General features: G+C 37.9%; 1 protein-coding gene across 4 annotated transcripts; it reads right to left on the bottom strand.

Annotated features, from left to right (window-relative positions):
* Positions 1–4011: 4011 nt before the first annotated feature.
* mtfr2 (mitochondrial fission regulator 2) lies at positions 4012–16911 on the bottom strand. 4 transcript variants are annotated; one of them, XM_079801943.1, is made up of 8 exons: positions 16839–16911; positions 16375–16567; positions 16149–16253; positions 15326–15450; positions 13193–13410; positions 11765–12056; positions 11500–11683; positions 4012–6153 (listed from the first exon to the last, which is right to left on the bottom strand). In XM_079801943.1, the coding sequence occupies exons 2-8, from the start codon at positions 16444–16446 to the stop codon at positions 6109–6111; spliced, it is 1041 nt and encodes a 346-aa protein (XP_079658069.1). In that variant the 5' UTR covers positions 16447–16567; positions 16839–16911; the 3' UTR covers positions 4012–6108. The 4 variants fall into 4 exon arrangements, 3 of the variants coding, with proteins under 3 accessions (XP_079658069.1, XP_079658071.1, XP_079658070.1); XR_013815418.1 differs by lacking the exon at positions 16839–16911 and adding an exon at positions 7058–7157 and having other exon boundaries at positions 6018–6153; positions 16375–16469; XM_079801945.1 differs by lacking the exons at positions 4012–6153; positions 16839–16911 and adding an exon at positions 7013–7157 and having other exon boundaries at positions 16375–16469.
* Between the last annotated feature and the right edge of the window lie 80 nt (positions 16912–16991).

Here is a 16991-nt window from a genome sequence, read left to right as displayed (position 1 = left end):
CACACACACACACACACACACACACACACACACACACACACACACACACACACACACACACACACACACACACACACACACACACACACACACACACACACACATATACTACATATATATTTTTAAGTAGTTTGAGAGCATAGAGATTCGATGACTCGATTACATCATTTGCAGTTTCATGAGAATGGTTGTGTATGGGAGTGTTAAAAAGTTATTTTTTGGTGTGATTTGCTTGTTTCGATTCTCTGATTGGTGGATTTCTTTACAAAATCTTAAAAAAGAAAAACAATTATTTTAAAAACAAGTTAAATTAATGCGGGTTGATATCTTTAATAAAAGCATATATAGTTAACTGTCACATACAATTTCCATACAATTTATGAAGTAGACATCCTATTCAGAAGTAGTATGGGAAGTTTGGCAGAATTTGATATGAATTCAACCTCTAATAAACATAAAAAGAACACGTATGTGCGTTATAGCTCGCCACCACATCACAAATGGTGAATCTGTTGTTTTGTTCTTTATATTTAAAACATTTTCAGACCTTTTTTCTCAAATAAATTTAATGGATGTTATCTTTTGAACTCCTGGCATGAAAACAAACAGGTTTCTACCAATCTTTCATGATTTTATCTGTTCATCGCTATTTCACCTTATGGATATGAAAATATTTTCTTGTTGCAAATTGATCAATTACTGCTCCTCTGTAACTTATTTTGAAAAACACAAAATATGAAAACTAGAGATTGTAAGCTTTCAAATGATATATAGTTAGTCAAGGTTAGTTTAGGTTTAGTATATTACTGTTTTAAAAATGTAATGGCTGTGGGCCCACCGGTGGGCCGGTGACACTTAACAGGTTTTAATTAACTACCCTGTAACTTACACTAGGCCTGTCTTTAATGGTTTATAACACTTTTTAATTCCCCTATGGAGAAAATTAATGGGATTTTTTACTTGCAGAAATGGACTGTTGCAACTCTGTTTAAGCATGTTGCAGGTAGGAATTCTCAAATAAACAATGTTTTGATAGCATCAATGTTTACACTTCCCAGGATAACTAACTTTCACTTGTCTTACTTACAATAATATACTAGGAAAGTTTAACTAGTACTTTAACATTGAAAAAATACACCTCACTTTTTAGCTGTTATCTGAACATTATAGTTCAATGTAATGACATTTGTCATGAACCCCTGAGAAACAAATGTACTGAAACATGAAATGTTTTCATAATTATGGTTATAATCACAACTTTTTAGTCATCACAGTAAGTCTCGGTGAGTCAGTGTGTACTCACAGAAGGAGAGTATATTGCTTGTGACCTAATATTTGACTTTAATTAAACCCCAAAAATACAATAATTAAAGCAGCCAGCTGAAAAGCAGACAAACTAGCTCGACTCAACTTACAGGTTCAGCTTATTGAAACACCTTTTTTTTTATTTATCAACTCTCTCCTTGTGTGGAAATCACACACACAACAGCTGACCCATGACACTTAGCGGCCTGCTAACACACAAAAAGCCTCTTTTTCTTACACACGCCTATTATGTTTATGATTACCATTAGAGCAGGTGATAGAGACAGGTGTGCTTTCCTCTGTTTATAGGGGCTAATAAAAAATACATGAGACTGTGAAAAGCACAAAGTAGTATTTAAACATACACACAACCACCATCCACAAATAAAACTTGTGTTTGTGTGTCAGAGGGCTAGATGTGCATAGAGTTGGTATAAAAGTCTACATGAAGTACAGAATGGCGGAACGAAACAGAAAGAAAAGGAGAGCAGGAAGAGACAGAGAGTGACAGGAAGAAAGAAAGAAAGAGAGAGGGAAGAGAAAAGGAGAGAAAAAGAGATGGGGGCAGTAAAAAATTAACCCTTTCCTTCCCAGAATCATTGGCTTACTCATTTAAAAACTCAAGTGACTCTCACTGGGAAAGTACCAAGCCAGGGTCAGAAAGGAGGTTACACACGCACACATGACGCTTATACAGTACATTTATGTGTTGTGGCCGTTAAAATGAATTTAATTCTAGAGAAATTGAATTAGTCAAGTGTAGTCCTGACAAACGGTGCAAGTGCAAATGTGGTCATACCAGTCACAATGGGCCTCATGGGGCTTTGTGTTGGGTGTAAATAGTGTTTGTGTAACATGCACACAAAAACAGATTATGTCCAATGGCTTTAAACATGTAGCCTGAGCTCCTTAACAAATGAAAGTCAAAGGTTAACATGAACTCTCTCAAATTTGATGGGTTCTTATTATCCAGACTGCTGGGTTATGGGTTCTGCCTGTTGGGTTATTTTCAAAGTGTTTGGTAGTTTTGTGTAACCCACAGCTGGGTTACGTTTCACTGACAGAAATGATGCATCTCCTCACAAACTACCCAGCCTGCTGGGTCATAGTAACTCACTGCTGGTTTTGAATTGTAAAACTGGATCGGTTAGTCAACAATTGTTGACTAACAATTGTTGACTAACCGACTAACAATCCTGTCCTGAGAGAAAACGTCCCGAGGAGAACTTAGTGAATACATGTAAGGTTTGTATTCCCTTGTATATAAAATAATTACTGTACAGACAAAAAACATCTGTAGATGTTTCACCCTTAGTAGGGTTTACCGTGGTTTGCTCTGCTAACATTATTTCACGTTTCACGAATTGCGTCCCAAATTACGCACTATACACTATGCACTTTATGGGCTATGTACTTTCGCTAAATAGACAATTGATTATAAATATAAATAATTTATTTAAATGCACTAATAAATACTTTAACTCAACATGTGTTCTGTCCAATTTTTTACCCATTTTTGTCAATTGGGCTGTTTTTAACCCAGCCATTAAGAGTGAACCTTTGCTGCAAGAAAATCAAAATGGAAATAATAATCATTTATTAGGTCAAATAAGCCCAGCTTTTATTCAAAATGAGCTGACATTGGGTTAAACTGTGTAACCCAGCATGTGTCCTGTCCAATATGTACCTAGCGCTGGTTTGCCAATTGGGTTTTTAACCCAATGCAACTTTGTAACCTCAAAACCCCAACATTACTGTTGGTCCACTAATACAGTGATACAAAATATTAATATAAAAAGGCTTTCATCAAGGTCTGAGGTTCAAGTGCCTTGCAGTGTTGTAAATACCTTAATTTGACCCCTGACCTTCGGTTGTTTAGCATCTTCTCAGTATCATGGCCTCCACATGCTTTTCAAACACAGAAAACACCTCTAGACAGACACAGACAGACACACACACACACACCCACCCACCCCAAAATCTGCAAACTGTTGTGTAGAAACCCTTCACAAGGAATTCTTCTCCCAGGTAAATAGGTAAATGTTCAAAATAGTGAACAAAGAGTGCGTCAGGTGACCAATCAAGCAGCCAATCACGATGCGGTGTTCCTTTAAATCTTTGGGTTGACTTTGCATTGCAAATGAGTCCATACACGTATGCAAATTCAAAAATGACAGCGACTCATGAACTTTTGTGGCCTCTCCCTCTTTTTTTTTATTTTTCCACTCTTATCACATCTCTGCACAGTAGTTTTTTTTTCTCTCTTTCTTTGTAAACTGGCCCTGTTCATCAGTTAGATATTGGTTTCTGTAGGGTTATTTCTGGATGCACAATGACGGCAATCCTTAAGCGCCCTCATGTGGTTCTTTAAATTATTTTTGTTCTTAAAGATTGTCCTCAAGAACAGAACCTCCAAGAACCGTCTCCATTTAAATGTGTATTATTATACCTGCAGTTAAGAGCGCATATTAAGCTGGAATATGTACTTTTATTTGTACATTAAAACTTAATGTAAACAAAGTATTTACGTGAAAAGAAAAACAAGGAAAATCTTAAAACAAAAAGCATTAAAAAAATTATACAAGTTCCATTAAATACTCAATAGAAATTTTTATGTAAAATCCTGATGGTCATAAAAAAATTACATCATAGTGGTGTCATTTTGCTACATGCTACTGCTAATAAAAAAGGCCCATGATTGCCTGGAAGAGAAAGACTGCTGTTTATTAATCATTTTGTTTTAGTACACAAACCAATTTATGGCTTCAAAATCATGATTAAAAAGCAAAAACTGAACTCAATCTTGCACCTTTTGACAAAACTCAAATTTTGAAATACAATAAAAATGTCCTCAAATGCTTCAGCCATCTTACATAGTTCAAATCCTTAGGAGGAAAGCAAAGAGCCATCTACAAGACGATCAGCTAACAGACGCAGGGCACTGCCAGGGTTGTCATAAAAGCATAGGGCCTTGGAAAAACTTACTTCCTTTCTGGTAGCATTGACACTTTTTATTTGTGGTATTGACAACAAAACAAAAAGTAGGTAGGTATATAATCATCATCATCATCATCATCATCATCCTCCTCCTGCCAAATTCTGTCAAACTTAACAACAGACAAACACGTGTTACGGAAACGTGGGGGCATTAAATTTAGTCCACAAGTTTCTCATTAGAGCAGGTGCATTTCTGAAGATAAACAAAAATAGAAAGGGGGTGAGACTTCACACTACAATATTCCACTCTGAACACCCTCCTGTCAGGCCAACATCATAACATGTCTGACGGAAGCAAAGGATCAATCAGATTTTCAGCGTGTAACCATTTCCTGTCTCGGTAGACCAGCATATCCTCTCCATGATAACCTTTAGTGATTGGAAGGATGTGGTTTACAGACACAACACATTGCAATTATTCCATCAAACAAGCATCCACCCACACACCCTGACAACAATAGTGTAAACACGTACTTGTGTGAGAAGGTTGTTAGGTCAGGGTCAAAGGTATACACAGTGCACATTTTCATCACTTAGTGCCATTTTAAGTGTTATGTGCGATGCTAAAACTATTCAAATAAATGTATAGTTGGACAATTGTTCTCGCAACATACCCTTTCAGGGCGATACAAGACTTAAGTCAGGTTTATCTTGCAATAATTAATGGCTGTCCGCTTACATTATCTTGCTTATTATACGCCAAATAAATAAGTAAATACGTGGACCTAAAGTGTTATTAAGTTAAAATTACCTTATAAATCTTACCTGTATATTATCTTAAAGCCTCTGCTAAAAAAAGTCCATTATAATGTACAAAACAACTTGCCTAGCAACACTGCAACAATATTACAGTAATATTAATACTGAAGTCTTCTTAGGTCATTTTCACTGTAATCGATATCTGAGACGCACGCTAATTAGCGCCAATTGCATTTTTAGTCCAAGGTTTGTATAGAATCTTATTTCTACCAGGAAATAAAAAATAATAATGAAAAAGGTATTTGCAACTTATTAATCTCGTAATTCTAAGATTAAAAAAAAGCATATAAACTAGCAAATGCGAGGGAAAAAAGACAATTGTCAGCTGTCATTCTCTACTTTTTTGTAGATGTTACGAATATTAGGAAATATCAGGCAGAATGGTGTGATTGACCAGTCAGAATCAAATATTCCAGATACCTGTTTAATAAACTAGTTTAAGATGGGTGGAAGACAACACATTTGAAAGGCTTCTAACTTGTTTATTGCTTCTGATGGTGATACTGCATTAACAGTTTGTAGGAGAGGATGAAAATACAGCACAAACATGGATGAATGAATTATTAGCAAAATAGGTACCATTTTTCAAAACTTAAAATATAACTGGTAAGTTGTTCAGAGAGCTTTGGTTAGTCCAACAAGGCTTTAAATAAAATAAAAGAAAAGAAAATCAGTATAAAAAGAGGCATTGCATAGATCAAACCATATTTATATACAACAATTGTGGCTGAAAGAAACTGAGTTGTAGCATCTTATTACATAATTGCTGCCATCCTGTATCAATGCCTGTGTTAGTCAGGCATTCACAATTAAGAAGTCCTTTGTATATAATATTTACAAATTAAAAAAAAGAAGCATTCAGCATGTACAAAAATTACAATGCCTGCACAAAAATCTCAAAAGCATGCACAGTGTTTTCAGATGGAGGCCCATGTGATGAATTCAGAGAGAAAGGGGGAAAGGAAAAAGTGACCAACATTGGAAAGAAATCTGTCCGTCAGATCAGTCCATGACAACTTTGATTCTGGAAGACTTTAAGGTCAAGGGTCAAAGGTGAATGCGTCCCTGGCTGCGTCTGGTGTGATGGAGAATCTGTAAACCAATACGACACTAGGTCACAACAGCACACAATGCACTCTCATTAAACTAAATCTCAACTAAAATTTACAGCAAAACGTCAAGGGTTCTGTCCAAGTATTGTGTAAAACTGCTAGAATATGGTGAAGAATATCTTCTCATGACCACGCGTATCAGAAAGACTGCTTTTAAAGGGATAGTACACCCAAAAATGAAAATTCTATCATTATTTACAGACCTTCAACCTGTATGAACTTTTCTTCTGCAGAACACAAAAGAAGATATTTTGAAGAATATGTGGTAACCAAAGTTTATGGGCCCTATTGACTTCCATAGTATGGGGGGAAAATACTATGGAAGTCAATGGGGCCCATTAACGGTTTAGTTATCGACATTCTTTAAAGTATCTTCATTTGTGTTAAGCAGAAGACTCATACAGGTTTGGAAGTAAATAATGACAGATTCAAGTTTCACATGGCTGCTTGCACTGTGATGAAATGTTGCCCTCTGCTGGTCTAAATGTAACACTAAGTTTCTGGAAAGACCAAGCGGCCACCTCCCGCGGTCTCTCTTGAAGCCAACACGGAAGTGACTTAAACTGCAATTCATTGACTGGCTGCTAGAGACTCCAAAAGGAAGTCAAATCTGTATCTCCCCCATGTTAAAATGCTCAACTTTACAGCAGGAAAAAATATCTGTTTAGTCTGGTACAAAAAAGTGGTTTTGGTCTATACAGCTCATTTTGCCCTTCATGACAACTGTGGGGGGTGATTTTTTTTTTTGGTGTTTAAATCAAATTAAGCCTTAAAGTTCTGCATAGTTAAGGGCGTGGCCACTTGAGTGACAGGTGGATTACTAATATGGTCAAGCTAGGTGGGTGTGGTTTCAGCAACCAGACACCTCAGCTCTACCCACATACCGCATCTTTGCCCATTTTCAGTTATCCAGGAGTGACGCACTGCCAGGATGGCGACGGCCGACTCTGCCCACTTTTGGCTTCAAAAATGCTCTTCAGAAACCTACGGGTGACATCACGGCCACTATGTCCATATTTTTTTACAGTCTATGGGAAAGACACACCTCCCCTAGTGGTTTAAATGAGACAAGCACTGCTATTAAGGCACTCAAAAATCCAGCATCAATCCACAATTGGAAGCGACAGCATTGAGTGTGTGTACATGACATCAACAACACACAGATGCAAGACAGTGCAAGAAAACCGCAGGTCTTGTTGACAATCAGTCGGTTTACAAGTGCTTCTCGTTACAAATTTGGGAAGATGATTGTGCACGTATTGCGTTCCCAAATGCACACAACAAGTGACCCAATTAGAGCAGGTGCAGAGATGAATTCGCGTCCAGCAACATTTACTGTGAACCGAGTTGGTTTAAGATATTGAAAACACTGGGTCATGAGATGCTTGCGTGTAAAAGAACACAGGACAAACCGCAGCCTTAGCGATTAGAAATAGCACTAATTCATGTTTTTTTTAATTTATCTGCTAAAAGGTGCGTTTAAGGGAAAATTTAAAAAAAAAAAATCTCTGTGCCAAATACACTGCTTCAGGATTCTAACGTGTGCGCGCGACTCTTTAGCTCGGCCCACTGCACGCCACCACGAGTTCGGCTACTTTCAGAAAGAAGAATCGGTACAGCGTATCTGTCTTTTATAAATATGAAAAACTAAATACTCTTTGGAGATATGAAGGATGCATTACTACTCTATAGTAGGGCTGGGTATTGACACAAATTTCACAATTCAATTCGATTTCGATTCACAAGCTTTCGATTCGATTCAATATCGATTATTTTAGATATATATCAGGTACAATACATGGCCAATTTTCTCAAGGAAAACAAATCTCTGATCTATGTTGTAAACTATGGGAGTCAGTTGTACTACATTAGCCTACTAATATTGAAGGTAAAAAATGAACTGATTTGTATACAAACACTTAAATGACACTAAATTATGTTTTTTTATAAAAGAATAATAAAGTTATAATATTAACTTTACAATTACATAATCATATTTATACTCCAATTAGTTTTTTGAAATGTAAACATTTGGCGTCATAAAAACGTGCCAGATTTATTCATAGGCTACATACATGCATTATATTGAAGAACATTAAACAGTCCCTCCAGAAAAACGCGATTATGCGATCGCGTGATTTAACGCATAATCAGCCAAAGTCCGCATATTCATGCGGGGGCCGCATTTTTTCAAATACGCCGCACTTTCGCCGCATAAATTGCCTATTTCCGCGTGCAAAATATGCGGGCTATCATGATTTCATAATCCCCGCATTTTCGTTGCAAAAAAAGTCATATATATTAGCAGAAAGTTGAAACATTTTCGTTTACTTCACACAAGAGCCGCCATTTCCGCCTATTGCCATGGGAACGTTTTGAAGTGACGTGATTACCCGACGCGAACGTCATCGAAAAGCTTCAAACCCCGTGGAGAAACCATAGATACCGGTGAAACCATGATGAAGCACAAACTCCCATTGGCCAACAAAAATAACAGCAAAAGAGCAAAGCAGTTTCCCTGTGTGCTGACTGATTTCAAAACACAGCATCATGAAGCTTTGAAGCGTTAAGGCCAATTTATACTTCTGCGTCGAGTGCACGCAGAGGGTACGGCGTACCCTACGCATAGACGCGTTGGATACGCCGTACCCTACGACGTAGCCTGACGCGCACCTCTCCAAAAATGTAACAACGCGTCAATTCTACGCGGACCGCAAGCGCTGTGATTGGTCTGCCAGAACCCTTCCCTCAGGTCAATAAATAAATAAAAAATCTGCGATAGGAGTGTGTGTGTGTGTGTGTGTGTCCAGAAATTGGATGATAGTTCCTTACGTCTGCTATAACACACTATTTTGCAGTCCAGCGATTCTTTATGGTAGTAAATAAATACATAGATCCGCTGAATATAGTTTATTTATTTTCATATTAAAACCAAAGATGTTAATCAGTAATTGTATATCAAGAACAGGGACACATTAGGGTATATTTCGTGAATGAAGTCTCCGCAACAACAATCGCTTGCTGAGCCACCGCTGCTGAAAACAGCGGCCACGAGCTCCGCATTGTTTCACAAACGCATTCCAGCGCCAGATCGCCTTATTTAACTTTACTAATCAACTAAAGATGCTTAATTTGTATTAGATACAACAACTCAAGCTGCAAGAAAAGCCGCTCTCTCACTGCTGCTGATACTCCGACATGAATGTACAGATTCTACACATCAAGCTGCTTCTTCTTCGGCTGTTGTCTTGATTACACCAACATGCCCGAGGACACTGCCTTCTAGCGTCTGCATGTGGAATTGCACATTGACGCAGACAACAGCGCAGAAGTATAAATGCTCACGACGGCGTCGGCTACACGCGTAGCCTACGGCGTACACTACGGCGTACACTCGACGCAGAAGTATAAATGGGCCTTTATGAATCAATGAGTCGATTCAGCGGTTTGAAGCGTTATGAATCAATGAGTTGATTCAGCGGTTTGAAGCGTTATGAATCAGTGAGTCGATTCAGCGGGTTGGATCGCCAAAGTCACGTATTTCAGCAGTTTGACACGCGATCCGAATCATGAATCGACTCGATGATTCATAGCATCATGATGCTGTGTTTTGAAATCAGTCATCACTATATAAGTCGTTATTTAGTTTTTTTTGCACACAATACTATTATCGTCGCTTCATAAAGTTATTGTAGAACCACTGTAGTGAGATGGACTTTGTAACAACGTCTTTAGTAGGCTACCTTTTATGGGTCTTGAGAGTGTACATTGTGCCAATGGAGGCCTTTCTGAGCCATCGGAATTCAACTAAAATATCTTAATTTGTGTCCAACAACATAAAGGGAAGTCATTAATGACAGAATTTTCATTTTTAGGTGAACTAACCCTTTAAGAGATTGCACTTTGTGCATTGGAAGCACTCAAATGTCTGTTTTGTATAGCGACATCTGTAAAACAGGAAGTTATTTATAAAAATTTTCAGAAGTTGTAGCATATTCCTTTTGTAAAGCTACAGAACTTGATTGACTAAATGTTTTGTAAATTTTAGCCATTATTAAGGTCTTCAATAAAACAAGATGAGAACTTAAATATTCCAGCACTTTCTGTGATGTAGTGCTTTTTTTCTCTTTCTCATCAAACCGCAGTTTTTGCAAGTTCCCGCAATTTTATCGCATTAAAATTGCATAAATATCCCGCATTTTTTAAGAAAACGTGCCGCATAATCAAGGATTTTTGCCCGCAACAATCACAAAAAAAAGCCGCATTTTTCTGGAAGGACTGATTAAAAATGACAATGAATATGTAATGTGGTGCATATAATTATCAAAATGCTCCTCTCTAGAGTTATTTTTTCTAGCTGATTAAAGCTTACTAACGAGTTTATGGACACTGGATATGGTTTTTCTGGGGTAAATGTGACGTACATGACATTGTTTACTTATTAGCCATTTTACTTACGTCTTTCTGCGGTTGAAACTTGAGCTATTCCATGTGACATGATACGGATTTCAGTAAGTTATCCTGTATCTTATAACACACTTTCAGATGCTTATTCATGTTTACTTCGCGCTGTAACTGGTATTAAGGCGGAAGAGAAGATCAGTTCATGTGCATTCCATGCTGCCGGTCCTCTTGAGCTGAGCCGCGGCAGAGCGATCTCGCGCCACAGCGGTTTTTATGCTTTTGAATTTCGTAAAAAAAATTGACGTAATTTGACATCTGAGACTTTGTTTTATATCAATAGTAATAAAGCACAAAGATTATCGCAATTTATTGGATGGGAGGTGCGCTATAATGTTTATTTCATTCATTAACTGAAAATTGACTAATCGATTCTTGGGATTTAAGTATCGATATTGTTTTGTAAAAGTGAGAATCGATTAAAATCGAAAAATCGATATTTTTTACCCAGCCCTACTCTATAGGTACTCAAGGTTAACATGAGATTGGCAGAAACTGTGTGTGTGTGTGTGTGTGTGTTGTATACCCTTTAAAAATAATCAGTGTAAGATGGTGCACGTAAATGCACTCAATAGGTACAATGGCTTTGAATGGTACCTTGCGGTTTGATTGGTTGGCTTACACACAATTATATTCTGTCCATATTTTTAACTTGACAGACTGCGGGTAATGTTGACAAAACTGTCCCACATAATGACAGCATCTAACAAATACCCAATTTCATCATCCTCCTGTACCACCAAATACTCGGTTTTATTTACTTTGTGTGTCGTTTTGAGTACTTAAACAGTCAAAACGACACACCTCCTGTTGTACCACTGTCAACTGTAATAAACGTTAGAGGAAAAAGAGGAAGACCACCTACCCGGGGGGTGTCTGGACTGCTGAAAGGAGAGGGTTCAGCCGAGTGGTTCTCTTTACCAAACGAATCATCTCTCTGTCTGTGTGCAAACTTCTTTTTCAGTGCTTCAGCGATGAGAGCTGCAGGGTCAGATGAACATGCTACACCTTTACTCTTCCGTCTCCTTACTGGAGTTCCACCTGGAGATCTACAAATACAAACCCACGTTCAGTACTGAGCTTGAAACTTAAGACGCGCTTCTTCGAGTTTGAAGCTGCTAGATTCTTACCTCTCAACAGAACGCAGTTTGACATGATTCAGGTCTCGCAGCACCTCTAACATGGAGGGCATGGCAGTAGGCGCTGTACCCGGAGATGGGTCACACTGTGCAAGCTTTCCCCTTTTTGCTGCCTGTCTTTGTCGAATCACCTCTGACACGGACACCTCTGTGCAGCTGGCCATAACTGGAGGAGGAAGTGGGGGTGGAGGTGGCGGCGGAGGACAGACAGGAGTGGAAGTGAGGACAGGAATTGGTAGAGTAGAGCATGGAGTGCCAGGATCAGCTGGAAGAACAGCACCGCCTGAGAGACACGAGTAATGGATATAAAAAGATATCAGGGTGATACTTTAAAGGGGTCATATCATAAATTTTTATTAGTTACACTAATATTAATCAATTCATTCAAGCATGTGATTAGCTGTCTCGATTTAGACTCTGACACTTAAATATTGTGTGTGTGTGGGGTGGGGGTTCTTGCTGTCCCTTTAAGAAACATCCCATGCATATGTGAAATGAGCAATGATGATATGCTATTTCCATGGGAGGAAAGATTTCTATGGTGTTAAATGTAGTTTAGAAGCTGCCCCATCCTTCAATAATTTATTTGTAATTCCTAAATTAAATTGTCAGTCACAGATTAATAAAATCAAGATCAAACTGAAATTATTTAATTATTACTTATTTTTGACTTTTGTGTTCAAGATTTACAAAGATTAAATAATGAGAATGTACAACATGAATCCATTTTCCAAACCGTGTTTTTGTCTTACCCTGAATCATTATGGTACACTTATAATAAGTGTTTATATTGGGACTATTTCAGACCAGACTGGTAGGAACCGCTGCGGAGAAGCACAGTCCCTGCGTGACTCGCCATAGACATAAACAGAGAGAAGTAGCTCCGGCTGCAATGTTCTTCCGCAAGACGCATGCGGTTCTGTTTATTAAAAGCTAGAGCGCAAAAAGTTACGGACTGCAGCTTTAACTATTGTTTTTATTGATAAACATACAATTCTTGAAACTTTTGGAAACAAAATGAATTATGGTTAATTTAATATATAAATATGTATAGTTTCTGTTTATAAAAAAAAGTTTGTAATTATTTGTCATAATTACACCATTACATTTTTTGAGCTTTGAAGCTTCGGTAGTAATCAATACCGAATATTCGAAGCTTCAAAGGGAGGGGGCTGAACATATTCTTCTCTCTAATAAAGACAGGAATCTCGAGAAGCGGCGCGCCTCATGCGGGCAGGGCTTATACGTGACTGTTGGGGTTACCGTTGTTCAAGCATAACACCGGTTACATCACTTGCCTAAAAATAATTGGTAGCCACCACAGACAGCCTTTTGATTTTATGAGATATTTTTTAACTTACAGAATCTCTAATAATCTGTCAGTCACAGCATTGGCATATTATTAACAGCATACGGTACCTGTCGGAGTTGAGACTATCATAGCAATCTGTGCTCGCAATCTGTGCAGTTCCACTTCCAGAGCTGAGATCTTCTGCAGGGCCTCTGGCTGGGTGGCCTGCTCCAGCACCCTGCCTCTCCTCGGAGCCGGTACAGACACAGATAACGAATGATCACCCCCCAATGAGGGAATCTCAAAACCTTGTTGTACAGAGTATTTCCTCAGTGGGACGGCAGTTCTGTTAGAAACATGGAAAGACATGATGACTTTCTCCATAACACAAAACTTTTTTTTTGTAATTGCATACACACTCTTGTATAGTGATGGGTCGGTCATGAACGATTTGTTAATTTTGAACTAATATTTAAAGGTCCCGTTTTTCGTGTTTTTTTTAAGCTTTGATTGTGTTTACAGTGTGCAATAAAAAATGTGTTCATGTTTCATGTGTAAAAAAACACAGTATTTTTCACACAATTTACTTATCTGCATACCGCTGTTTTCACTGTCCTCAAAACGGCCTGAGAATTTCCTCGTTCTATGAAGTCCCTCCTTCAGAAATACGTAACGAGTTCTGATTGTGCCAGCGGTTCCCGTGTTGTGATTCGACAGCAGCTTAGGGCACGTTGCCCGGGAAGGTCACGCCTCTTACCATAACGGGGAGATGAACGCGCTCAAACTACAGCCCCTGAAGGCCAAACAAAGGTGATTTGACTCCGGGATGAAAATAACAGCATCTGAACAACATGGCGACAAACGCAACCGAACCGAACCGAACGCAACACTTCCTCTTCTCCACGTGGGAGAGCAACAAGACCACACCCCCTTTTTCGCGTATTCTTGTGGGCGGAGGTTAGTCAACAAACTGTTCTACTGACGTAATTAAAGCAGGAAGTACCAGGATGTAGTCCAAACCGGCCGTTCGCTGTAGGCTTTGAAAGGGAACTTCTGTTAAATAAAATATCTCGCTTGGCATTGAACTTTGAGCTTTATAATTTTACAGGTATTATTTATGCTCTAACAGCAACATTACACACTAACTAAAGTTTGAAAAATGGGATCACGAAGAACAGGACCTTTAATATGACTCAAGAACAATGAACTGTCTCAGAGAGTGACTCATTCATTTTGTGTTGACAAACATCCCATAGGTTTTGTACAGGAAACAAAACCTTGAGTCTTCGGGTTTGAGTCGTTCTTTCATCTCATGACATGAATCAAGAAATTATTAGTTCACCTCTCGAGTCTTCGGGTCTGACTCTTCTGAGTCGTTCGTTCTTTTGTCACGTGATGTGACAGCTGTATTTGGATACAGAATTAGTTAATAATTCCCAAACTTCCTTACAAACAAGCGTGTAGTCCGTTTTTTTTTATTTTTTTTTATTTAACTCTAACAGTTACATGATGCATTTCTGGTCTCAAATTGTAGCTTTATTTCTTTCTTACAATTTATTATTATTTTTGAATTTCTGTCATGATGGTTCTTTTCTATAACACTGAATGTGGTAATAAAGGGTAGTGCTTTAAACTTTATCCGTATGATGGGGAAAATCACTTTGATAAAGCAAAGATATCTACAATAACAGCATACAGTAATGTGACAAAAGAATGAATGACTCAAACCCCAGACTTGAGAGATGGACTAATCATTTCTGTATCCGGTACTACAGACTACATAGCTCAGTTTATGGGGATGTCACGAGATGAACGAACGAGTCAGATCGGGAGGTGAGGTAAACTGACTGCATAGCCTGAATGAAGACCCAGATAAGAAATTAATTAATCGTTTCTGTTTCTCATAATTTGGCCTTGTCCTTGCATTGCATTTTTTTCTTATTCTAAATAAGATCTACGTTGCGCAAGTTGATGTGTTGGTACGTTGCGCAAGTTGATGTGTTGGGGGTTTGGCTATTATATGTAACATTTTAATTATATTCTGCTGAAATATATACGAAATGACTCAAAAAAAGATTTGTTCATTTTGATGAACGGGATTCAAAGATCCGAGTCAGTAAAATGATCCAAACTTCCCATTACTACTCTTGTGAAGACCAGAATCCAACAAGAAAATCTCATAACAGACGTAACTTACAGACACCGTCAGTGAGCTATTAATAAACACCTTTGTGCTTACACAGCTTCTGATGTGTGACTACCTGAATTTAGTGTAGCTGTCTCCTTCATCCTCCACCAGCCAAAGCACATCCGCTAAAGTAGGAATGGCTGGCGTATCCACTGACACATCAATATGCCCTTGTCTATTGAATGTCTGCAGAGGAATCTAGAAACAAAGATTCAGAACTCATAAGTGAAGGTGCACTTGACTTAAGTCCTTCAAAGCCTTTAGCATGCGAAGAGACTTTATTAACAATTTATACCAAGTGAACACTTGCATGTAATATCCTGGCCTTGTTACAAAATGAGCCAGTCATAAAATAATAATACTTTATGTAATATTTGTTCTCTGATATGCACAAAGTCCATTTGATTTGAATAAACAGCTTTGGGATTTAAAAAAAAAAATCCCTATCAAATAGAAAAATACTTGGGTTTAAGGTGTTTTGTTCTTTCAACAAAAAGCTGCTTTTTGCTATTGGATTAATGAGTATTTATCTTGTGTGAGTCAATGTTGTTGTTGATTATAATAAAACTATTAAAATGCATATTAGATGAAAACGTTTTTTTTTTAAAGTAGCTTAAATAAATAAGCAGAAGTTGAAGTGATAAATAACAAACTGAAATAAAAATAAAAGGAAATATAAAAAAAAAATACAAAAATACAAAAGCACATATTATAAAACAAAAAAATATAAATATAAAACTAATACAAAATATTAGTAAATAAAATATAAATAATATCAAAATAACACTGATGTGAGTGTAGATTATTTAATTACCCTTTTCTAAAATAAAAAAATGAATTACTGATTGGATTTTTAACATTATATAACAGAACACACATTTTCTCAAAGACAGTACCTGAAACCGCAGCCGTGGGTGAGGATAGAGAGGAAGGTTTGTCCCAATCATTCGGACTATGCTGCGGTATTGTCCACACTGTGTACTGTCCCATACTGGAATCAACTGCAACAACACAGTGTTCACAGATGTACTGTTGAAAGTTGCATCTATATCTTACATTTAAAAAGCATGCATTTATTGATTTGTTTTGTAGTAGTCACACTAAATTAATTATCATATTTACCAGGTCAGGTGGCACTCCAAAGTACTCCAGGACACTTCTCAGCAGATCAACGATGTCTTCCAGCAGAGACATTGACAGTATTCCTGTGTGTTTTCCACGCTGGATTTCTGCTGACAGATGAACCAACACACACTGCAGCAAACTTCTCCACGTGACCTGGTGATGGATCAAATCAGCTGCATGCCATTCAATTCTGTAACAAAAGCGCCGTACAAACGTTCAACGTTAATGTTAAAAATACTGAGGAAAAACTAACGGCATATATGCGAAAGAAGCAATTAACTACAACAACACCAATTGATTATCAGCATCAGCCACTGTCCTACCACTGAGCGCGTGAGAACACAAGCGTACTCCAGACATATACGTTAATCTGCGCGTTAATCTAATTTATACACATATGCATCGTATTATTAATAAAATGGCGTTTGTATTTACAAAGATACGCGTATTATTCACTTTACCTCTTCCCCGTATCACGCTTTCCGTGCAGGTAAACTCAAATAAAGCTCTTTGCTTGAGAGCGTTTGTGATTGGACCGGAGAGGAGTGTTGGAGCCTGTAGCCAATCAGCTTGAACGATTTAGAAACTTCGTCAGCGCCTTCGACCAATCATTT

This window comes from Gobio gobio, assembly GCF_949357685.1.
Source record: "Gobio gobio genome assembly, chromosome: 21".
Classification (NCBI taxonomy): Eukaryota; Metazoa; Chordata; class Actinopteri; order Cypriniformes; family Gobionidae; genus Gobio; species Gobio gobio.
This window is presented reverse-complemented; position numbering and strand designations above follow the sequence as displayed.